The sequence below is a fragment of the Ixodes scapularis genome, unplaced genomic scaffold (assembly GCF_016920785.2).
Source record: "Ixodes scapularis isolate PalLabHiFi unplaced genomic scaffold, ASM1692078v2 ptg002869l_1__unscaffolded, whole genome shotgun sequence".
Taxonomy (NCBI): domain Eukaryota; kingdom Metazoa; phylum Arthropoda; class Arachnida; order Ixodida; family Ixodidae; genus Ixodes; species Ixodes scapularis.
The window spans coordinates 654,099-679,651 of NW_024610276.1; the positions used below are offsets into that span (position 1 = coordinate 654,099).

At 45.3% G+C, this 25,553-nt stretch overlaps 1 protein-coding gene across 1 annotated transcript in view; it reads left to right on the forward strand.

Annotated features, from left to right (window-relative positions):
* The window catches only part of LOC115326133 (sodium-coupled monocarboxylate transporter 2), a 152,904-nt gene that overhangs the window by 26,422 nt on the left and 100,929 nt on the right, over positions 1–25,553 (forward strand). The window contains exons 2-3 of the mRNA XM_040215995.1: positions 4,468–4,533; positions 21,128–21,179. Coding sequence (XP_040071929.1) covers positions 4,468–4,533; positions 21,128–21,179 — 118 coding nt within the window. The remainder of the gene's footprint in view (positions 1–4,467; positions 4,534–21,127; positions 21,180–25,553) is intronic.

Below are 25,553 nucleotides of genomic sequence, written 5' to 3' on the forward strand. Positions count from 1 at the left end.
TAAAGAGTTAAAAAGGTTAACCATTGAATGAGGGTTTCTAAAATTACGCGTCAAACGAGAAATTACCCCTAACGCTCTAAAAGCATTGCCCACGATCAATGGCACATGATTTCTAAAAGATAAAGCACTGTCAAAACACACACCAAGGTCCTTTAAGATTGATACACGCTGTATACGCGATCCATCGAGATAATAAGTAGACTCAAAAACAGAATGCCTACGGCAAAAAGAAATCACTTTTGTTTTTTGGGGGTTTAACAGCAGTTGATTATTTTTACACCACTGAAGAACGCTGGTAACGTCACCTTGCAGGACATCGCAATCTTTAAGACTATTAATGCTTTTGAACAACTTAAGGTCATCAGCAAAAAGAAGTAGTTCGGAACTGTTTACGCAAGACATAATATCATTTATGAAGATCAAGAACAAAAGAGGGCCCAGTATTGATCCCTGGAGAACTCCGGACGATGAAAAACAAATTTTCAGAGAAACAGTCACCAATCCGAACAGAGTTTGGGCTCCCCGCAAATGATGCGGGGAGCAGCATGCCCACGCAGGAGGCGGTTAAATCAGGTGTGACAAACGACATGATAAATGTATGACATATACGCTTTCAACATGTAATGTCGTCAAGTAATTCTACTGTTCAATTGTGTTGGCAAAGAACGATTTCTCAAAAATAGTTTAATTCTGGTAAAATATGGTCGAATTAATTTAGAGTGATTTACTCTTGTTCGACCGCGAGCAGCGGGAAATATGTCAAGAATGACAATTGTCACGAATGAAAATTGATGAGGCGACAATAACTGAAGAAACAAAACGTGTAATGGCGTTTAATAAAGAAAGCAGAGCGTCGCGGGCGTCGTAGTCGGCGTGACAGCACAGTTGAACACTGAGGCGAAACCTGACTGCGGCTTGCCACGCGGAGCCTTTTCTGTACACGCGTAGGCTTTTGGAACATTCGACGTAGGAGGTTCGGTGCGGAAAACATTCTAACCTCGAATCAGCCAAGACGGTTCTCGAATTTACCAGAACATTACAGCGTCAACCCAAAAGCATAGACGCGGCCAGAAATCGAACCCCGGCTTTCTGCGTGGAATACAAGCGCGATAACCGTTATGCCACGGGCGCGCTGTCTACGTAGTTAGCTGCGCCCGGGGCAATATGTTGCAATAGATAAGCCAGATCTATTGTGAACGATAATGCCCACCAAAAAGTAACCCTCGAGCTGGTTTTACCAAAATTGGGGAAAACTGAAAAATCTCGAGTAGGAACTGTTCTTGGTTAGTGGAAACCTAAGGTTCACGAAAATATTTTATGTACAGCTTTATTTTGTGTTGTCCTCCCTTCCACATACATACATGCACAAAAGTAGACAAACACACTCACGGGCACACGAACTGTCCGCGAGCCTGCTTCTTTATTCGTGAACCCATTTTGTATCTGGTTTAGTTCTCGATCAAATACTTATATCACGACTACGTTCCCTGGAAGTATGGGAATGTCCCAGAACCCTGTCCTGATTTTTTTTCAGTATAAACTTTGATAAACGTCAATATGTGTACTACCCCTATCGAAAATTCCATCAAGCTACGTAATTTGGGACACTGACTGCCAGTCAGCATCCTTGGTGGAACGTGATGGACCATCAGACGTCATCTGATGGTCCATCAGATGACGTCTGACTGCCACTGCCAAGGGAATTTCATCATCAAGGGCAGCATTTATATAAGAGTAAAGCTATACGCACTCATAAATATCGCCAAATGCCTCGATAAAACAAAATGTTCGAGAAAAAGAAAAAAAATAGCAGGACCACCGCGGATCGAACCCGCGACAGCTTGCGTATAAATCGAACACCTTAACCGCGACGCTACGCCACCGCTGCTGAAACTCGATTTGACTATTCGTTTTATACGAGATGCTTCGGCTGCAAATGCAGTTAAGCCGTCAGCATGTTATGAAAGCACTCGTACATCACTCGCCGTACTTCAGTTCTACTCACCTGCCATGTAGAGTACTTTCGCGTCGTAGAATGATCCTTTTGTTCGCGCGTCATCGGCCCAGTAGACCTGGTACACCTTGTCGTCTTCAACTACACCGCTAAACTCCCTTACATCGTCGGAACTCACAACAGGCTGGGTCTTGTCGAGTAGAAATTCTACTAAAACATAAGACATTGTAGAGCCCGGGCAGGATCGACAGGTTGGAGCAAGCGGGCAAATAAAACGAGTCGAGAGCGATCGTTCATGAAAGCTCGGCGAAGCCTCTATGGGCGAAGCGAAGTGCAAAGTGTCGTGTTCGACACTTCGGCGGCTTCGGCGGGCTTCTGATCAAGGTTGTCGGTCGGTTGCGTGTCACATCTCTAACGTTAGCGGTTTTATGGGCTCACGTCCCGAAATCGTTTTCTCGTGCATAGATTACTTTTCGTATTCATTGATTTGACGAAATAGTGGTATCCGAACGAACTTTACGTCCTTTGACGGTACTTCTGTCTGCACGTCAAAGCTTTCTGACGTACAGTCAGAGACAATCGATGTACAGTCAGAATCACCACCAGGACATCCTGATGGCATTTCGCGGTGGCCGACTGCCACCATGATACCATCAGAAAGCCGACAAGCGGGGTCTGACTGGAGTTTGACTGTTGGTCAGAGTAACTTGTTGGCCAATCAGACATGCTTGACGTACAGTCAGGCACAGTCAGCGGTCCACTAGAAAACATTGACTGGCAAACAGCGTTACATTGATGGATTTTTCCTTCGGGACACAAAAAGTGGACAGCGAAAAATACCACAAACAAAACACCGAACTCCCGAATTCGAGGAAGATTAAATCCCGAAAACACGGATCCCTTTCCGTAACCTAAAAAAGAAGGATTTTTTTTTTTTAAATTTAATTACAGCGATAGCTGGTTGTGAGACATTTCGCGGTTCAGCGCCTTCGACCGCGCTCCATATCGACGCGGATCATTTTCGACATGATAATGTCGAAAATGACAAGATGACAAAATAACAATCAAGCTAGATAACATGCATGGTCACTAAAACAAACCCCACCGTGCGATCTGGCAGTGCAGGTGCCCATGGGACCCAAAATTAGCTTAAGCAGCAATTCTCGGGAAATACGCAGATAAAACTTCAGAATTTCCCGATGCATTCTTTATCAAAAAGCAAGAGAAAACTAGCGCGTTAGTTTCCCGTCAGAGTACCTGAGCGGTTCAGTTTTATTTTCTAATCGAATAGCCAGAAATATGATAGTAATAGTGTGTTTGTTTTACTACCTTCATTTTAGGGTGCACTTCGTCTTGTGCACATCCTTGTCCCTGTTCATTCGGCGTTTTTCGTTTAGCTTGTGTGTCTATTTGTACGGAATTGACGTACGGAAACACGCTTCCCTCTTACGCAGAGAGCTGAAATACTCTCTACTTAATACACCTTCATGGGCTCCAAAACGCTATAGAATTTCCGTCCGGGGTGTTACTCGGTTTAATACGAAACGCATATGCGGACTCTTTGGTGCGCGCTCGCACATTCACCGTCCGTTTGGTCCATCTTCTCCGAAATGACACGTTATCGGCTCCAACGCCGCACCTCAGCTATCGCTGTGTTGCGCCTTACGGGTTCCGTAAGTGTTTACATTATTTTTTTCGCCGTGTAATGGCAGAACTCGTAAATATATTTATGAAAAAAGAAAACTGCCCGAATTAATCTGATAAGCGTTGGAAGCACAAAGCGTGTCGTGCACACATTATGCGAGCGTTACGGCTTGCCGTACTTTGTATGTGTGTGTTCCAACTCAGTTGTAGTCGGAAGCACTCACCAGGAAACGTTTCTTCTGTAACCTCTCGTACGACTTCATTTCTAAAACGTTCTTAATGAAAGTGATATTGCGTTCGTTCAATTGTGTGAAAACATTGCGCATTGTTTTGTAATTTTAGTTGGAATTTGTTAATTTGAAGTTACACTGCCAGATTCATGAAATAGGTATACGGCATGATCCTGAGGACGCCTCGTAAGTAGAAATGACGCGTTAGTGTGACTATGCATACAATAAGCTTCAAATCTTTCAAGTTATTTGTGACACATCTTTTATACAGACAATAGAAACTTTTTCAAAGTACGTCAAACAGCATCGATGGTCGCCATTTCTTCTGCATTGAGGTTATGATTGGGTCCGAGTCCTTACCGAACGGCTACGCAGCCCTCGTGTCCAGTCTATGCCCTGAGTGCAATTTAGCAAGCAATGGCGTATAGGCGATGAAGCGCACTTTTGAAAAGGGTCTATTGTTTGAAGCAAGAAGCGCGTATGTCCGACACTTCGTGTATTTTAATATTTGATTCCGGACACTGGTTAATTCATTCTACGCTTTCCTTGTATCAATATTTAACACAGTGACATCGGAAAAATACTCGCTAGATTATGGACAGCTGTTTTACAATTATACGTCTTTTTCTTTTATTTCAGTATCTGCGAATGCGATTCGGGAACAAAGTCGGTATCACAGCTTGCTCCTTGTATTTCATCCTCAACGTAAGTAGTTCTGAAACAGTCGTAGATTCCTTAGTAATTTTATCGAAACGCCATTTTACAGCATAAAGGAAAAAAGCGATTTGTGATTTCACTACCTTCATAAAGTTTCCGTGGGAACTCATTGGTGTTTTTTAGGCCCATCGGCGTGCCGTTGGGCGCGGCTTCAAAAGTTAATAAAACCGGTTCGCTTCATTAAGCAGTTGATGCTTTCGCTTGAATCCATTTTTATACATAAAAGACTTCGTACGCTGCCGTGGCGGCGGCAGCTAATGCAACCAAAATATTCACCGCGAAAAGCATGCCGGGAGCGCTAGGTGCTTATCATCGTTGGCGCGCACCTTGTCATCCGCCACGTCGTTTTGACACTTTTGTGGTTTTCTTCTTGAAACAATCGTCAAAATTACATGCTAAATGACAAGGCGCACGCGAAAAGTGGTAAGGCGTACGTGATGGTTTTTCTGTCGACGGACATAAAAAAAACGACCTACAAGTCATATGCCGCTTAGCTGCAAACAAATTGAACCTAATAATAAAAACAAAAGCACGTGCTGGTGGTATTTTTCTTACAAAAAAAATAATTAGATCCCTTTTCATGGCAAACGCCGTCAGGTTGGTGCTCCAGTCGTTGACATCCCAGGAAACTTGTGGTTCACAAAAAAAATGAACAAATCCCATCTTAACATCGCTGGTTGAAATGTCGATGAAACATTTTACCACCAAGTCTCCAGGTGAACGCAAAAAGAACGAAGTATTAGATCAGTTAAAAATTTTCAAGTAATCTTTTAAATAAACTTGTCTCCTCCAAAACGTTAAAGGAACCATGGAATGACTTTTCAAGTTCTTCCCCTTAGCTTTCCTCCTCAACTCTAAAACGAAACGATAAATCACGCGGCCGTGAAGTGCTTGGGCACCGGAGGCGATGAGTCCAAGCTTCCACCGTGTTTTTTAAGCCTACTATGGACCTTGTCGGTCGCAAGTGATGGCAAGTGCCGTCACGGCACTCAATGGCCACGAACGCGATTTCAAATATTCGTCAACGGATTGACCGTTGACGAGCGTATACGTCCCTGTGACGCAGTGCTCGTGTCTAACGCGGCTCTATCACTCGGCTGGGAGAACTTCCATTTCCGATAGAGAGGCATACTTTACGTAACGGTCACGTGATTTCACATGTTGGTGGGTAAATCCGGTTGTGTCGAGGAGAAAAGCAGACGTGAGCTTTCATGATTTTTTGTGCAAAACGGGGGGCAATAAAACGAATACGTATTTGTGCTCTGGGTTCTACGTACTATCGAGGGAAAATGAAATGCGAACAGAGGAGCGCGTGGCTCGCGGTACAGGCTGCGTCGCCTGGTAGTGAGACTACGTGCGATGGTGCGTGGTCTACTCCGATGTGTTTACACCCTTCGCTCGGCGCTCCCCAAGCTTCGACGGTGCGCCTCTTAGTGCGCTGAAAGCTATCACCGCTATCTTTGCTCGCTCGGCTCGTGCGGCGCGAGGAAGCTCGCCGCTATATAGCAGCTAAAGCGCGCGCTGGCTGAGCGCGCGCTTTAGCTGCTACTATACTCTGTTTCACCTTATGATGTAACTCAGGAAAGGCTACAAGCGCGAGCTCCCTGCTCTGGCGGCACAAGCTCTCGTGCGTTAAGAGTAGCTCCCAACGCTATGAGCTCGTGCTTCTAGCGTTGTCTGTGGTACAACATAAGGTGAAACGGAGTATAGCGACGAGCATCCTCGCGCCGCACGCGCCGAGCGAGCAAAGATAGCAGCGATAGCTTTGACCGCACTAAAGCCTGGTTTACAAAGACCCGTTTTCTTACGTTACGTTATGTTACGTGACAAAAAGGTTACGGGAAATCTGTGCTTCGTATTAAGCGTGGCTAACAATTGAAAGATAGCCTGGCATGCGACATTCCCGACACGAATGTTTCGGTGACTTAAGGGAAACTCCGCTTCATTCTCGGTTGCTACCAAACACTGCGACTCTCTTTAGTGTCATCTAGAGAGACCGAATGTCAAATATTATAACGTAATACCGCCTAAAAGATCACTAAACAGGCTGACAAAAACTGAGACGCGCGAAGTCACCAAAATCCGCTAATTTAGCGGGCGACGTGCGGCGCAGCCAACGTTGTATTTCCGTTGTGGCTGACGTCTGTTGCATACGCAGTTTTTTTCTTGGTATTTTTTTTTCCAGGGAGAGCTAACCGGGCGGCGCTACGGACGCGCTCCACGTTTGAGCAAGCAAAGAGGCGAGCCTACTACAATAGAGACCAATGGGCGAGACAGGCACAAAAAAAAAAAAAAAAATGAACGAGAACAAGAGAAACAAAAAGAGGAAGAAAGAGTTGTACGGGGATGAGTTTCGCTGACACACCTGCCAACCGGTGCCAACCGACTAGCCGCCTGGGTTGCCGCCTACATAGCCTGCTTCGTTGCTGCTTGCGTTGCCTGTTCGCCGCCGCGGCTAGGCCTGCCCTCCCTCCTCCCTCCTCGCCCTTCCCCTCGCATCCGCGTCTTTCTTGGGTTACCGCTAGTAGATCACGTGACCCCTTGTATTCCACGTGGGTACGTATGCAACTGACGTTGAGAGTACAATGTTGCCCGGCTGTGCCGAAGTTTCAGTTTCGGTTTGCGATTGTGGTAAATAACAAGATCGCTCGAAAAATATTTTGCTTTTAATGAGACAAACGGTCTAGGGTTGTTTTGAAGTACTTTTCACGTTTATATCACCCACTATCTCGAAATTTCCGAAATCAAGCGGAGTTGCCCTTTAAGGTACGTTTATACTCAAACGTAACGTCGACGGGCGCGGCGTACCGCCGCGCGCACGGATACTGATTCGTCGCAGATATCGAGTTCCTGGTTGCCGGCCAATGAAAGGCGCACGTTCTGCGCTACGCTGCGTTCACTGCGTTCAACGTCGGAGTATAAACCGCCATTTAGACATAACGTAAGAAAACGGTGCTCTGTGAAAAGTTGAACCGAGCTCAAGTCCTTATGTTACGTTACAACGAGCCTTGTGTCCCTGGTTACTACGGTAACTCACCGTCCTAGCTCGTCGTCACCGGAACATTTGCGTTTATAATGTCGCGTGCCAGGCAACCTCCTTGAATCGGTAGGCACGCTTAATACGAAGCACAGATTCCCCGGTGACGGTTTGTAACGTAACGAAACAAACCGAGTCTGTGTCAACAAGTCTCAGGAGGCTCAATGCCGAAGCTTGGGGAGCGCCGACCAAAGGGCTTAAACACATCAGAGTAGTCCACCACACCCTCGCCTCTAGATTCACTTCCAGGCAGCGCAGCCTGTATTGCGAGTCTCGGGCTCCTTTGTTCGCATTTCATTTTCGCCCGATAGTACATTCAAAGATTAATTGCAGTCTTCATTCGTAAAAAGCTGGAAAATAATTTCATGATCCCTTCAAATTGTCGAGCACTCGTTAAATATCAAACTTTGTTGTCCGTTGAGCATGTATGCTTTCTAGCACTGCTGCACTGGTGACGTAAGCAAGCCCGACGGGCTTGCGAAGACGGAGCGACCGGAAGTCGCTTGGGACGCAAGCGGCGGTTTATGTTTGTAAACAGCAAAAGGGTCCATTTTCGTCGAGAAACTCGCGAGGGGCGCTTTGTTTTCCTCAGTTTTAGAGTGCCTTCATACACACGCGCGCTTTGAGTGCTGACATCTCAGTCATTTTTCTGCCCAATCGCTTTTTTATGCATTTTGAAGTGCGCGCGATCCGGTGTCACGCAGCTCGAGCGCGTAGCTTTGGCTAATGCATAGACGCCATTTTACCACCCAAGTCACGCACCGAGTGCGCGAGAGCGTCACGCGCTGGCACATTCAGGACAACAATGGATGTCGTCACCCTGAGACAGACAGACGTGTAGGCACCCTACTCACATTGAGTAGTGCACGAGCTACCCAAGCGGCAGCGTTTTAATCTTCATAGTGCACAGAAGCTCGGCACTGCGTGCGCTTGCACAAGCAAAAGATGTCGAAGTATCCTCACTCTGTGTTGGGATACCCAAACATCTCGCCGCGAATACGCTCGTACATATTGCATACAGATTCAGTAAATACCCGAGTTTTGCGAAAATGGCACAAAACAATGTTCATATTGGCGACGTGCGTGACCAAAAAATGTCGCTGTAATCACCTTTCTATGATTGATCTAACACCCGCTAGGACGTCTTGGGTAGGATTACTTTTTCCGCTCATCGACGGAACTAAGCCCAAGGTCGGACCTTTTGACGGTGTTGAGTACCGTCAGAAAGTCCGACCTGACGGTGTTGAGTACGCAACCTAATGAGTACGCAACGTAATGATTCCAGGCTTCCGTTGCGCTTTTTATGCACCACCAAACCTGTCGTTCGCTACTAAGAGTCTTGGTCGTGACGTCAGGCATGCGAAGCATAAAAGGGCGCCACCGTTACATATCATCGACATATTCCGCGCAATGTCTACTGGACTTTATTTTTTCTTTTACAAGCAATTTTGTTTTTTATTGTTCCATTTAACCCCGTGCTACCGAGCAGGGATAAGCATTTAGTGCAACCAATAGGTAGCTTCTTCGCCCGGCAAGTAATGCTATAAAACCCTTAATAATCGCGAGCTCCTAATTTTCGCGAATTGCACAAATTAAAAATTTCGTGCAATTTAAGGGCGCGCGAAAATTTCGGACCTTAAGAGTTTCAATGCAGGCGTCTGGATTTCGGGAAAGTTAGTGGGCACAATTAAGTCCTCTGACATTGATTCGCGAAAAGTAGAGGCCGCACAAATAAAGGGTTGTACATTGGGTCTTAAAGCCTGTTCACAAATACAGCGGCGCGGTAAGTTAGTGCTACGTGAGCGCTCCAATGAGCACTCATGTGGCGCTTCTTAGAACGTGACTTCGTTCTAATATAGCGCGGGATTAGCGCTTTTGTAGCGCCTTGTTAGCGCTCCAATTGGGTTGTGTGGTATGTTTATACAGCCTAGAACTTGGTCTGCCTCACTGGGGCGACGAGTCTCCCAGCTGTAGATGAGCAATTTAGCCAGTGCAGTACAACCGCTAGCCTGGGGTCTTTAACGTGCACCACGCAGTAGTGATACACGACCTCACGCCGGTACGATGCTCATCCAGATCGAAACGGGCAGGGGTGGGGCTTGAACCCAGGATCCCTGGGTTCTGCAGCGCGAGCTTTCGCTCCACGTGCTCCGAGCTGGTGTGCGCTAGCCCACTCGGCCACCGATCCCCCTTGTTAGCGCTCCAGCAGCGCCTTGTTAGCGCTTCAGTAGCGCCGTGCTAGCGCTTCAGTAGCGCCTTGTTAGCGCTTCTTGTGCCGCAGTGCTGCGGATGAGCGCGTGCACTGCGGTTCCGGTTCGTGTGCATCAACAGTACCATGGCGGACATGTGGAATGCTGAAGCAGAAATGCGACAAATGCTCTTACATACGCGATTAGTGCATATGTATGTGGACGGCTTAACAACAAGAAGAGCCTTCTGGGTGCGCGAAATCTTTCGCCACCGAGGTACCAACGGGTACCCGGCGAACCTTGTTCCTAGGCTGAAAGACCGAGACACAGAGCTCTTTCAAAGGCGATTATTTTTTACTGCGTGTCTTTGAAACCAGGTTCACGCATATCAAATAGAAAGTGATGAGGTCATGCCCAATCAGTTAGTCGCTCAAAGTCCATGAGTCTGAACAATTGGTCTGAATCACTGATCTCTATGACAATTGGTGGATCGCGCTTCCCTGCTTGTTCGCTGCAGCGCAAGTGAAGCCACCGGACTTCACTCGCTTGGGATACGATTTGCCGTTTTTGCTAGCCTTTGCTGCGGTTTTCCAGCGTGGTGTAGACACGTTTTCTACTCGTTCGTCGTCATTCGCCGAAGAAGTTTTTTGAAGACTCTGTGTATTGTTGAGACTTGCCGTTGTGAACACGTGGAAAATTTTACGAAAGTGCAGTGTCGCAGGAAAAAGGCACAACGCGTCGAAAGGAAGGGCTGGCGGCGTGTTCAAAGCTTCCTTGGCACGCCGAAGTGCCGTGTCTCTGTGCCGAAGTGCCGTGTCTCTGTGCCTTCGCACGCTTGGATACCGACCAAGAACCGACGCCGTGTGTATGTGTTTAGCGAGTGCAATGTGCGTGAAGCTGTTCGTGCCTCTGGATCAGCGTCTTTTCCCCTCGCGGTTTAGGAACGAGCTTAATCCAGCGTCCACTAGCGACGGAAGATGGGGGGAAGGTACGTCTTTTTTTCGTCCTTAGACGATTTACACAATACCGTGCACAACAGCTCCTCATCACTGATCAGTGCTGGCTTATTATCAACCTACTTAATTGCACTTGACGTTTGAGCGCGGCTCGCCTAATTGTAATTTGTCAACAGATTGCACAAGACCATATCGGCCGCGCTTCAAAGATTTTCATTCTCGCCGTCTTGTACTTTTGCTTTCGAGAACCCCCTGGCTCCACAACGTTGCCCTATTCGTGCTCCCACGGAATCTATTAGAGTAGATTTGGGATATAGCCATGGTTAATATAGTACATAAGAACACGTACAGATCTCCCCCTTTTATTGATAGCAACTCACCGGAACAGCTGGACGATCCAGAACTCCGTGGCCGATATATATAAATGATCTAAAGGCATCTACGCGCGACACACGTTCAGGACTTTGGCGCGGCGTCAATTCTTGACGGTATCCAAGCGTGCGAAGGCACAAAGATGCATCACTCGGCGTGCCAAGGAAGCTTTGATCACGCCGCGACACCGGCGACACGTTTTCGACGAGTTGTACCTTTTGATACGGCTTCACGCACATTGCACTCGCTGAACACATTCACACGGCGTCGGTTCTTGGTCGGTATCCAAGCGCGCGAAGGCACAGAGACACGGCACTTCGGCGTGCCAAGGACGCTTTGAACACGCCGCCAGCCCTTCCTTTCGACGCGTTGTGCCTTTTTCCTGCGACACTGCACTTTCGTAAAATTTTCCACGTGTTCACAACGGCAAGTCTCAACAATACACAGTCTCAAAAAACTTCTTCGGCGAATGACGACGAACGAGTAGAAAATGTGTCTACAGCACGCTGGAAAACCGCAGCAAAGGCTAGCAAAAACGGCAAATCGTATCCCAAGCGAGTGAAGTCCGGTGGCTTCACTTGCGGGAGCGGCAAGCGCGATCCAGCAATTGTCATTGAGATCAGTGGTCTGAATCGCCTTTCCGACCCTTTGCTTGGAGAGCGGCTGTTTTACTTCCTCTTCTTTCAACGCCAAAGGAAAAACAATAACAAATGAATCTCCGCGCACGCGCTATTCCGCAGAAGCAAGCACGGCACAAGGAGCGGGCAGTGCTGACATAGCGCTTCTGAAGCGCTAACAAAGCGCTTCTGGATCGCTAACAGAGCGCCGCTGAAGCGCTAACCGAGCGCTAAATCACGCGCTAAGAAGCGCCACATGAGCGCTCCTTCGAGCGCTCACATAGCGCTAACTTAGCGCTCCGCTGTATGTGTGAACCGGCCTTAACGCATTTTTCTCGCCTACGTTGACGAAGAAGCCTAAGAAATCAGGAGCGTCCTTTTTCTCGTATATCACCTGGAAGAGTCGATCGCTCAAATCCGCGAAGACAGCTCCGCGAATAAGGATGCGGCAGATGCGTGAAAAACCCTAAAATTTGGTCCGCGCCGTCACACAGATCACGACGTTTGATCATCCTCAATGTCCCAGCGTAGACTTTTTTGTGTTTTGGTCAGGTTGGCACTTAATATTAGCAGTGATTTTAACTTAAAACGTTAGAAACCTGCGATAGAAATCCCAATAGGAAACCACCGAAAACGTAAAGCTATAAGTGAAGGGAAAGAATTATTCTTTTTAGCACAATTTCTCTACCCCCCAAAAAACACAGTATAGCTTTTCACTATCTAGGTTATGGAACCGCGTAAATCTATCTGGTACTGTTTCTGCAAACTTTACATCGTGATTGCAGACAAAGAAATCATTTCTGAAAAACCTAAAATCCCAGATAGAATCCAGATAGATTCCCAATACCATAACCCCGATAGCAAAAAGATTTACTTTTTTTTGGTAGGGTTACAGATAGAATTAGTCTAATAGAGAATTCATAAATAAAGTAATTTAAACGAAAACTACGATTATTTGATACAGAATCACATCCATGCACAGAATTATTTCCATACTGCATGATCCTAATGTCACCAGGTGTTACTAGGTCTGTTGTCTTGCCGTACACCTTCATCGTCCCTATCTTTGATGCAAGATTTGAAACTCCATCGACAAAAGTTACACGCTTTTGTGAAGGTATCCAGGGTATCGCAATAGTCTAACGTCTCTTGGTACTTCCAGCAAGCAGTCTCGCTGTTTAGAATCCTATATCCCCCATGCTGCCTGAATTTGTGCGCATAGTTCACTGGGCCCATTTCGTCTTGACGAGTGCGACAAATAATGCATACATCCTCGCATAAATGAACTTAAAGCATTAGTTTTGACGTGTGCCCCTGTAATATCTCAATGGAGTCGCAAGTGTCACTCTTATTGACAAAAATTTGCTAACAGGAAGCAAAGATGACGACTATATGACTCTAACTTACCACAAAAATTTAAGTTATTTATGATTTATAAATAAAAACTCGGAAGCAATTTAAACCGCTAGAAGAAAAACGTTAACATAGTTTGAAAAGCGCACAAAATAACGCCACCCTTAAAACGGCAATTTTGCTAGCTAGTGGATTCAGAAAATCGCTAGATTTAGCGGGAAAACCTCTAAATTGGCAACATTTATTATCAGCCTCGTATTCTTTACTGCGATTGGATCTGCCATGCACTTCGCTGGAAAGTGGGCGCTTCAGATTTCTTTCAGGGAACACTCGGCTTCGGCTTTTTTGGATGCCTGCAAAAGCTCATCCAGATTATTTACACGAGGAACAAAGAGAGCGCACTTCGTCTAACAAAAAAACAGAAAACAATTTGACATTTGACGTAAACAGAGCTGCAGCGCTGCTAAAAGACAATGAACTTCGTCAAAAAAGAAAAAAATTGACATTTTACGTAGGCAGAGCCGCATTGCGGCTCGCCTTTTCTAATTCCAAATGCTATCTGTTGGAGAGCTTGTCAATACATGTACATCGTGTATGGTCTCAGCGAGGAATGCGTGTTGAACTCTGAACTTTAAGACAATATTGTCCCCACGGTATATCGGAGATGCTTTTTCCGATTCTACTGACTTTTTTGTTTGTTTCCTCTTCGTTTCGTTCCCAGTTATTTATACGTCAGATATTGAGAATGCGAAGAAAATATTTGAAAAAAGCTAGGCATTGCAACATTACAAAATAAAAAGCACAGTAAAAATTAGGCGCAGTCGCTGCTAAGATGTGAATACCTTCCAATGACGTGGCGAGAGCAAAACGATCTCTTCCCGCATACTTCAAAATCGGCCATTCGATAAGTGTCGCCCGCGTAGAAAAGGCCTGTACACGTTTACGGGCGGTCGCCTGTGGGAGCTGCTATTTTCCTATGGGCGCGAGAGTATTTAACCTTCTTCAAGTATTCTTAGGGCACAATAGGTGACAGATTGTCGCAGTTCTTTTTTCGCTTACGATGACAAGAGTAGTCCTAGGAGCGCGGTCACTGGCAAACCTGTGTACTTCGTTGATATTACGCGGTGCGCGTTGCAATTAAAAGAATATATCTAAACTGTTTTTTTTACTTCAAAACTCACAGCACGTGCAGACCATGTAGAAAAAAAAAGACAGAAAGAGAAGCGACACAGTTAGCACGAACATGTGATCCCTGATTTTTCTTGTTCTTCAAAAAAGTTAAAAAGTGCTAAAAAAAAACTAGTAGCCTGGAGTAAAGAGCTCACTCGGGAAACAGACCTAACCATTAAAACGTGTAGCCCGCCACTTAAATGCAAAATATTTAACTTCGGTCACCAGCGCTATTTATGAGTAAGGCTGTGCTAGGAACGGCAGCATCTCACAACGTATTATGTCAAAAAATTATGTTGCTTGAAATGTTGTTGTGTGTATTGCGATTTTGAAATCATCTTGTTAAGGAATACGATCCTGTGTTTGGTGCTTTGAAAATCAATTGCAGAAGAAAGACTGTGTCTTATAAAAAAAAAGAGCAAAAAAGTTTACGCTCGAAGTCGTATGGGATCTGAACAAGTGTCTAGAAATGACAATTGTTGTTGAATAAACTAGAATTATGCCTCTGTTTTCTTGACATTACGTACACCCTTCAAACCACACGCATTTAAAGTTAATAAGTGTTGAATTTATGCTGCGAAGCAGTATTTCTCTCTGGCATTTGGGTGATATCAACAAGCAATATGTACTACAACAGACGATGTGTGTAAGGCCCCTTGACAAGGAGTTTTTTTAAAAGTACCGCGAACCATTCTGTGTAAACGTTGAAGAAACGTCCCATGAGCGGGTGCTCCGCCACCATTCGCTTCCAAGGGCAGCTCATTTCAGTGGTACACCACCGTTTATTTTCAAAAGGCCGCTCGATACTCGAGCCTCGTGCACTCGCAATTGACGCTACTTGAAAGAAAAATTCAAACACATTGAGGGAATAAGCTATGCTTAGAGTTCCTCGATATGCTCCCCCGAAGGGAGAGCAGAGTTGTGCACTTCTTTTCTGCGAGCCAACACACCGCTGTTCGCCGAGATCGATCACGTGAGGAGCAAAGCATCCAGCGCCGTGCCGGAAAGCAGCCGCTGCGGTCGCTCCGCCGACGTTGCACGCGCCCCGGCGTATGTTCCCCCGCTTTGGCATCCTCCTCTTTTTCTGTTTCCCATGTGCGGCGACGGGCAAAGTGTCACTATTCACCGAATTCTGTCACGTGACGAGCGAAGCATCCAGGGCCACGCAGGAAAGCCGGCGCTACGGCCACCCACCGAAGATGAATACGCAAGTCTGCTACCGTAGGCCGCTATATATATAGAGAAACTCTGGATATGCGAAATGTAGAGCGCTATCTACTAGTTGGCCGAGAACTAGGTCCGCCGTCTCGGCAGCGACTAGAAAACTAATTTAGTGGTCCAACCGGCCGAAAATCCATATAAACATGCGACCGCGTTTTGTACGAGACATGCGATGCCAACGCGTTGCTGCGTTCTGCTGCGGAAGTAGCGATATACCTTCCACTTGTGCGTGACATGAACGCAAGCGTGAATAAGATTCACATTCTTTAATATCTTTGTTTGTGGTTCTACACGCAGCAGTTTCACCAAAAAATAAATAAACCTTCGGCCACAGCGTGAAAGAATACGCGGACGTTATAGCAGGGCGCGAACCTATTGGACAAATTGTTTTCTGAATTTGTGCCGTTTTTTCTTTTCCTTGTGCATGCTGTAGTGTCGGCCTCCATTTTTTTACGCGAAAGCAGTATAGTGTATGCGGAAGAGACCACATCTATGACTATAAAGCAAGAAAAATCCACTCCACCAACCATCATTGAATATGCGTATTATTAGCAGGGAACAACAAAAGCTGAAAACAGCACAAAGCCCTTCGTTTGAATGCCATGCATTAATAAAAAGGATTACTTTGGACACAGAGGCACAATCTTATTGCCTAACAGCCATTCGTATACGGCGACAAAGTGTGCTTAAATGTGTCTGGCGCATCGGTATGCGAAAAGGGGCACACCAATCAAAGGACACCACAGATAACAGATGACAAACGCGCAATGAAGAGGCAGTCAAGCTTCCGCCGTCATTGGCTAAGGTCGGGGGTAAACAAACGTATGTGGGCGCATTTGAGGGGTAAACGAAGGCACCAGGCACGTAAGGAGCAGATGAACCCACACGCCGCGTACACTTTATCTGGCGTCGAGAAACGAGGATTGTAAAGATCTCTTAAACTAAACTGTTTGCTCCAAAATCTCACAGAGACGGGATTTTCCTATGTTTTCCGTCGATCGCCACGTTCGATTGCATCACATGCTTAGGTTCATTGCTGTGGCTAAAACTTTGATGTCGGCGGCGGCAAAGAGCTTCGCCTTACACGTCGGGTGTAGGAACACCGGCGATGCCGACTTTATTTCATGGACTCTTTTTTTTTTTGCATCCGAGTTTAAAATTTTGTTTTGTACAAAGAAGCTCGGGGGGCGGGGGAGGGGGGGGGGGGAGTAGTTTTGGGAAAGTCCGTGTTGTTATTCTACCGCACTTGAACAAATCTTCACTAACCGGTGAGACATCCTACAACTCTGCTTAAGGTCGATGCTGTCTGAAACCAATGTGGGCGCATTTGAGGAGTGAACGAAAAAGAGAAATCTTGCCAAGGCACAGTTTTCTTCAGAAGGACTCGGAGATTTCCACCAAGTAAATCTTCGTTAAGAACAGTTTAAAAAAATGCGAGCATACTGCCCTGGACTACAGTTCTAGTGAACAAGCGCACCATCCAATGCATCGAGCTTGCTTTTATAGCCTTTTTGGTGCGCTCAAACCTTTAAAAACACAATTATAATCAATTCTATTATTTCAATTATTTTTATTAAGTGCGCCAGTGTGTATGTTTTTGTTGTTGTTGTTGTTGTTGTTTTTTGTCTTTTGCGTTTACGTGCCAGTTTCTTAGTTATATAATATTTTCCAGAAGTCCGACAACTATAGTCTGTTTCATAAGTAAGAACCGCATAATCAAAGATCTACAGAAAAAATGAAAGCCGTTTACAACTCCCTGTAACGCCGAACTAGAGCGCAGCTCTTGAGGAGGAGGAGGGAAGGGTACTGAGGTTCACGTGTTATTGGGGGGGGGAGGGGGGGTTACGTGACCTTGGAGGGGTCACACGACCCCCTCGCCAAGGTCACGTAGGGGTCACGTGACCTGGGGGTGTCACGTGACCTCGGGGGGTCACCTGACCTCAAGAGAAATTATTCCGCTAGATTTAGCGGGGAAATTTTTCCGCTAGATTTAGCGGGGAAATTTTTCCGCTAGATTTAGCGGGGAAATTATTCCGCTAGACAGCGGGGAAATTTTTTCGCTAGATTTAGCGGGGACGCTTTCCGCTAGATTTAGCGGGAAAATTTTTCCGCTAGAATTAGCGGGGAAATTTTTCCGCTAGATTTAGCGGGGAAATTATTCCGCTAGATTTAGCGGGGAAATTATTCCGCTAGATCTAGCGGGGGAAATTTGTCCGCTAGATTTAGCGGAGACATTTGTCCGCTAGATTTAGCGGGGAAATTTTTCCGCTAGATTTAGCGGGGAAATTTACCCATAATGCACCGCGCGGTTACGCCGACGGTGACTGCGACGGCGACGGCGACGCCGACGCCGCTCAAGCCGGAAACGGGCGCCTAAGAGCTGCGCTCTAAAAAGTGAAAGCCGTTCACAACTCCCTGTAAGCGCAGCTCTTGAGGAGGAGGAGGGAAGGGTACTAGGAGGGTAGACCCTCTCCCTCCTCCTCCTTCTCTCCTCCTCCTCCCCTCATTCTTTAATATGCTCCGGGGGGGGTCACGTGACCTCGGGGAGTGTCGCATGATTTCGGGGGGGGGGGGAGGGGGGTCACGTGACCTTTGGGGGTCACGTGACCTCGGGAGGGATCACGTGACCTGGGGGGTCGCGTGACCTTGGGGGGGTCATGTGACCTTGGGGGTTACGTGACCTTGGGGTGACCTTGTGAGGGGTCACGTGACCTTGGAGCCTGCGATTCTAGGAGCCTGCGAAGCCCTGCTCTGCTCAGTAAAGCCCGACAATAAAAGTTGCCAACTTTCAGATCTCAAAGAAATGTTTCAACGGGCGAGGTTGCTCGTGTGTATGTCAATAAGAAAAGTCTACTTCACACTAGCCCTTGGTCATATTCATTTATTAAATCATAACTGTAATTAACCTATACCTTTCCCCTCTCGTCAGCACGAGCGGGGCACTCCATAATCTCTGCCAATCAACAAGGGGTCCGCGAAACATCGATGTTTGAGAACCACTGCTCTAGCTGATACCTCGTACGTCGGCGGCGGCAGGCAAAATGCGAATTGGCAGCTTTCAAGTCACAGCAGAACGAACGGGAAGCTCGCAAGTCTGCTGTGTAATTATTCTAGCTTGAACTGCCCGTTTGCCCGAGTCTACGCCCCAACTTCATCTATGCCGCGAAAAATTCGCCATCTTCTGCTCATCAAACTTGGTCATCCGGGTCTTCCAGAGCAGTTGTGTACTGAAAAGAGAAACTAAAGGGGGGGGGGGGGGGGGGAGGGGCTGGTTTTCAAATGGTAAAAAGTTGGGGAAATGTCATTGTGAGAAAATGGCTGTGTTGATATTTAGCTACACCCACCCAGCTCTGTACAAAATATTATATTTTTTGTCTAATTCTCAAAAATGAAAAAAATGAAGTATTTTGTTTTTTATGAACATTCAGTAGAAATGCCCATACTTCAAGTGTTTTTAGAGCGAAGCTCTTAGGGGCCTGTTTCCAGCCTGAGCGGCGTCGGCGTCGGCATAACCGGGGGGGGGGGGGGGGGGGGGGGGTCACGTGACCCCCCCCCCCCCCCGAGGTCACGTGATCACCCCCCGAGGTCACGTGCCCCCTCCCCCCCCCCGAGGTCACGTGACCCCCCCCTCCCCCCAGATCACGTGACCCCCCGGGGTCACGTGACTACCCGCAGGTGACGTGACCCCCCTCAGTACCCTTCCCTGCTCCTCCTCAAGAGCTGCGCTCCGATTCGGCGTTACAGGGATTTGTAAACTGCTTTCATTTTTTCCCTCTTCACACTTCTTTCACTAGTACCAATGTCTTACCAGCGTTTTCTGAAGTTTGTCTTCGACAATATAAACACGTTTGGTGCCATTTTATTTGAGAAGAATGGAGGTGTCTTCGAACTTAAGAGTTCTATTCAATTAATTACTTTATCAACGACAAAGCATGTTTTTTACACTATAATTACAATCGTTTTTTTTTAGTAACATAAACCTCTCAGATGAGATCTAAGATAGAATCGCCGCACAAATTACACCTTTGTGAATGAAGGTGCATAAAATTGTTTGATAATTTACGAATAATTTTTTAACGACCCGTAACAAATTACCTAATAAAATTAAACAGATATCCCATAACTCGGGTTTTAGTGAAGGTATTCAGTAGAGAGTTTTAGGATAGGGGGGCCCCAACGTTTGAATTCCCCTAAGAAATCGGGGGACCCAAACGTAACAAGATTGGCCGCGACGGCTTATAGAAAAGGGATTTCGCAACGCAGCACAGAGCGCTTACGTTTCCCGCTTGCGGCGCCAATGCGGCTAACGAGCGTAATAATGAAAAAAAAAAGAAAAATATAAAAAAACACCTAAAACATGTGCGCTTAGCAAGTACTTTTTTTTCTTTTTTTTTACACAAATAATCGTTAAGGTGGAGCCGGCTAAAACAAGAGACAATCTAAAATCAGTATAAATGTTGTTGGCTTTATTCACAAAACAATCCAATCCGTAACGCGTTCTAATTTGGCGCTCTTTCCCAGATTTTCTGGGCGTTCGTGTGCGCTTTGACCTTCTGTCGCCATAGATTTAGGCCTTCAGCTATGCCGAAGCTGATATGAACGCAAGCTAGCATACTCTGCGAGCAGCTGCTCTACTTAGATCTGATCTTGCGCGACTTTGAAGCCTTGAAATGCTTGTTTTCAAGCTGCAGGTATCGTGCCACGAACGAAATCCACTCGGAGCCATGGAGTAGCAATACGCTGCCATGTCAGCGGTTACCGCGTCTCTTTAGGCTTAGGAACGACCTGAATCAGGGACGATCATTAAAATGGGGTGAGCCCACCGCTCATTCTTTGTTGTTTAAGCGAGATAAAGCAAAGCGAAAGCCGGTTGCACCGTTCATTGGCAATGAAATTGGCTAATACTGCAGCGACCATGACGAATTTGTTCCGAAGCGAGCGGAAAGGGCACCGCCATGTTTGCCGACGCAACCCGACCCCAAGCAAATGCGCGCCCCACGCTATTTCTCGAATTTTGCGTTGGAGGCGAGCGCCAACCTAAAACCCCAAACGGAGTTCGGGTTCTGGGCCTGCGCACTGGTGAGCCCCTATTAATTTGGGGCTCCCAAGCTTTGGAGCTCTCTGCTCTAAAAGTCTAATATCTGATTGCATATTTAGAATAGGTGGGGATTGTCTGATATGAATGTATAATATGATAAGTATTCTTCCATCAATAAGAAAATTGCTCTAAAGCCACACATCCCCTCTTAAGGCATGTTTGACAGCCAGAGGCCTGGTAATTCACCTTTAGGGTTCTTCGCGCGCTATGTCTATTGTTATTTATCTCACAAAAAGTCCTTAAATATGCAATTAAACTTTATATTGGCGGGAATACTTATTTTTTGCAAGAGATATTATGTGTTATTCCTTCATGTACTCGATACACGTAAATTAGAAACAAATGGTTTTCGAAAGAGCTGACAAAGTTTCGCAAACATCTTTAAAAGTAAATTTTATGTGGCGTGGATGCCATTTGCAATTGTTGCGTGAGAGGATGTAAAGCAATTTAACGCAATTTAAATTAACTGTTAAAAAAAAGTATGACGCTCACGACATATGTTTTTTTTCTCTTTTAATTTGAAGAACTGAATGGATTTGTCTTAATGTATTACCCATTTTCTCTCACAGCAAGTACAGGGAGCAGTGAGCATCTTTGCTGCGGGAGTTGCGATTGCGACATGTGAGTGATCAATCGGTAACCTCTCGCGTATTTTTTTAACACAAAACTGATTTTAAGCTCGTCACCAAGCCGTGCGAGATAGGTAATGCTGTAACAAACACTCTGCTAACATGGCCAGTTGTACTAACAAAACGCTGTGTTCATGGAAGGGAATTGAACTAAATTCCCTTGATACTTCTTTAACAAGTAAGGGCAACCAATCCAAATGACAAAGCACATTCGGCTGGCACAAAATGGCGGCATTCAGTTCCAACCTCTGCTGTGCGCCACCATTCGATTCCTAAAACCAGCACCGTAACGCAGTGGGCGCTTCAAAAACTGTCGCTACTTCTAGGAGGCTCTTACTTAGGGACTTTAAGTCGAACCACAAACATCTGGCTCATTTCTCTGAAACCCGATAGACCTTTCCAGCGCTTATCACTCCGGTGGAAAATGACGAGTTGCTGTGCTGGTCGACGCACGTACAGCGTCTGAACGCGATGATAATCTTATCATCCGCCTTCCGCACTGCTAGCCTTTCGCCTGCTTCATGAGTGGTAACTTTGGCGCGCCTTCGAGTTTCCCACGAGCTTCAAGTCGTCCTAAAAAGAGTTGAATTAGTGGTTTTCCATGCGGATCAGAAACTTTCTAATTGGAACCATATGTCAATTTTCACTGATTAAAAGTGAATCAACGAATTATAATTAATTAGCCAACTATCGCAAAAAATTAGCCATGCAGATAATGTCCCCTTGGCCGTATAACTTACCTGCACAAACCGCATAAGTGTGACTTTCACGGCATTTTTAAAACAAATCTGTAAATCTTTAAGAAAAAAAAAAACTGTCTAAGAAACAAAAAAAACCTTTGCGTTGGGTGATATAAGCATTTTTGTAAACGTTTAAAACATTTAGTACTGAACTGTCACAAAACGCCGACCATAAATTGGAAGTGGAGAACGTTTTTCCATTAACGCTTGACACAAATGTTTCTTTCAAACGCTAAACAACTATTGAGAAAAAACTTTAAAAAATACGCATCCGCAAGGAACTCCCGAAAGCAGAAACCTGCATGGATCAACGCCCATAGCTGTAATTGTCGTAAGTGGTCAATGTGACACGAGTCTTGTTTCGTCAAGTAGTAACAGAGACTGATGTCTCCTGTTTCCAAAAAAAAACAGGCTTGTAACAAGTTGTCGTAGAAATAATCAAGTCAGTCCTATTTTTCAAGAGTCAAGAAGGAAAAACATTATCCTGACATCCGTCCTCCCCCCCAAGAGGAACTACTCATTAAAAATGGCTAACATGCGTTAAAATTCCTGTATTCGTCGATGAACGCAATTTCGAACTTGATAACTTTCGATGCAAAAAAATACAGCACAGGCATTGTAGCCTTGGACAAGATAGAAAACTCTCGCCCTTTCCATGCATGGGCCTTACGTTTCAGAGCAAATAAGAGCCAGCACTCCCGTATTCCTAGAATGATGAAGAGACAGATCTGGCCAAATTACTTTAATTTTGAAATTAAATTACGTCACCAATTACTTTGCTTGAAACGGTTAAAAAGTAATAACATTACAAGTTACCACGGCACAAAAGTAAATATTTGAAATTACACAAAGTTCCTTTAAAAGTAAAAATATTAACTTCAGATTACTTTTTTATTTCTCTATACAAAAAGGAGTGATAGTTTCTTTCTATCAATAGTTTTATTTCCTTTATATACAGATAACAAAGGCAACCGGTATTCAAAACGTTTCCCTGCTTTCCGACATAGATCCAAGAAGATTACAAGAAAAAGAAATGGCAAACATCTCCCTCACCCTTCCCTTGGAAATAAAAATATAACGATCCTTCTAGCAAACTTTTGGCAGTAATTCCACAATTATGAATTGCTTCAGTTTTTTCTTAGAACTTGTTCTGCCCTCAGTTGATCCTTTCTTGAACATTCTGATCAGGGAAGATAATTTCGGGTGCTGTGCGTATATGTATAGTATCCCGAAAAATAACCCGCCCCAGGGCTAGTTAGTGCAAAGCTCTGGCAAAGCTTCTTCGATTTTTTGACGCCCTTCCACAACCAGAGATGCCTTCTAATTCTAGCTTTATTTTGTCGGCGTTTGACTCCGGAATTCTTCGCTTGTTTGCAACTTTTGATCACAAAGGGTCAATCACCTTGTTTTTATCGACACGACGCCTTTTCTGGAAACCCCGGCACGGCCGAAACGTGTGGGCTTGGTATAGGGTATCATCTGCAGAGGGGTGCTTTTATCTCGAGCCTTTACAAGACGCATGACTACGCAGAGCCTTGCCGCGAGTCTCATAACCATAATAATCTCAGAAGAAAAATTGAAAAAAAAATATCTAGAACCTTATTTTGTGCATGAATTTCGCGTTCACTTTTTTTTTAATATTTTTCATTTTAGAAGTACACTATCACAGTGTGTCGGAGTGCTCGCGCTCGATATATTGTACACTTCTCAAAATGTTCGTGGTCTTCGAGATGTGCCCCTTCATGAATCACCTAACGCATTTTTTCATCTTTCTTTTACTTTTTTTTAAACCCTTTGCCCGGAACTGTATTTTTTTAAAGGAGCCCCTCAGTTCTGCATATGTATAAAATATGCTTCAAGCTAAAAAGTAATTAAAAATGTATTTAAAAATAATAAACCAGAGTAATTTCTTACATTACCAAATTATGTAACAAAAAAGTGATTAGTTACATTATTAAACAGTGTCAAAGGTAATGAATTACTGTCATTACATTACATTAATTGAATTTGAGACACTTCTGGGTGATCGGTGACCGCGTGGGATAGCGCACACCAGCTCGGAGTACGTGGAGCAAAAACTCGCGCTGCAGAACCCTGGGATCCTGGGCTCAATCGCCACTCCTGCCCGTTTCGATCTGGATGAGCACCGTACCGGCGTGCGGCCCTGTATCACCACGGCGTGGTGCACGTTAGCGGTTGTACCGCACTGGCTAAATTGCTCATCTGTCGCAAGTGACTCGTGGCAACTTTGAAATGGCTGACCAACTACACGCCCTATAAATATCCACACAACCCCAATTATTCTATTTTTTACAGCCACCTCCGCCAAGAGGTGCACGGAAATGGAAAATTGGTGGTTGATTGCACTTTATTCCTGTAAATTTTTGTGGCGCTGTTCCTTACACGCCCAACCATAGCGGTTCAAGCCATCAGTATTGTTTTGGGCGCCCGTGAACGTGCAAAATCTTCTTGTTACACGAATTGCCTGTTCGATGCTTTCCTTGTTAGAACTTAGAACAAACAGACAAAGAAGGGCAACCTGGTGTTTTTTTTTTCGCTTGACGTGTTTATTTTTATTTTTTTTTTTGCATCGAAAATCTTAGTGATGATAATACGTTTCCCTTTGAGAATTCTTTTTTGTGTTTGTTACTGGAGCTTAATATGCTCTTAGGCAAGTTAATCATGACAGTTTCAAATACTGTTTAAAAATATATGGTGCAGGGGTTCTTGAATATTACAGGTGAATGGATGCGAAATTCAGGTACGTATTCAGGCGAGGTTAAAAACAAAACAAAAACCTTTCCTTATTTTACATGGCAGGGAGAGTCAACAAAGAGCCGTCAGGACAGGCAATGTACAGTGTGTCCCCCCCCCCCCCCCCCCCTCATCCCCAACCCAATAAAAGAACTAAAACAAAAAAAAACACAATTTGCATGTTTTTTTTACTGCTAAAATGAACTATGCATCGCCGTACGCTCGTCCTCCGTCAAAATGTACAGCTAGTGGTGTGAAACAATTGCTAAAGTCTTAGAACTTACCGTTTTCTTATTAAAAAGTTGCGTTGTTGTTTTTTTATCGATTGTTTCTTGTTTGTTTGTTTTTAATTATGGAACGAGTTCTTGTGATAAGTTTTTATGATTGAAAAGGAACGAATTTCTGTAGCACTTCTAAAAGTGGAACGTGTCGTTATGTTACCGCAGTTTTTTGGGTAGTTGAATAAAATATTCTGCCGAATAATCCGCGGATAACATAAGGCAAGAAAGCGAAAATACCCACATCCAACTACGTGTCGTGCCCACCATGATCACGTGTCTTCTAGTTCTTTTTTTCACAGCGCGGAGCTGTTTATGGCTGGGGCTCCGTGGATTTTCCGTGCGCAGTGACTGAAAATTCTATACTTGCACCGCCGCACGGGGACGCCTTCCCCGCATAAAAGATTCAAATCAAGTAACCGAAATAAGGCGCTGATGAACGCACGTGCAAGACGCAATTTACTTGTTTTGGGCTTTTGCTTTAGAACAGCTACTTCTGCAGACGCCGGCACGTATGGCGCGTGGAACGCCAGTCCGTGAATTCCCCTTGATGCTTGGATAAGTTAGCAATAGGTCTATTCAGTAGATAGTAGA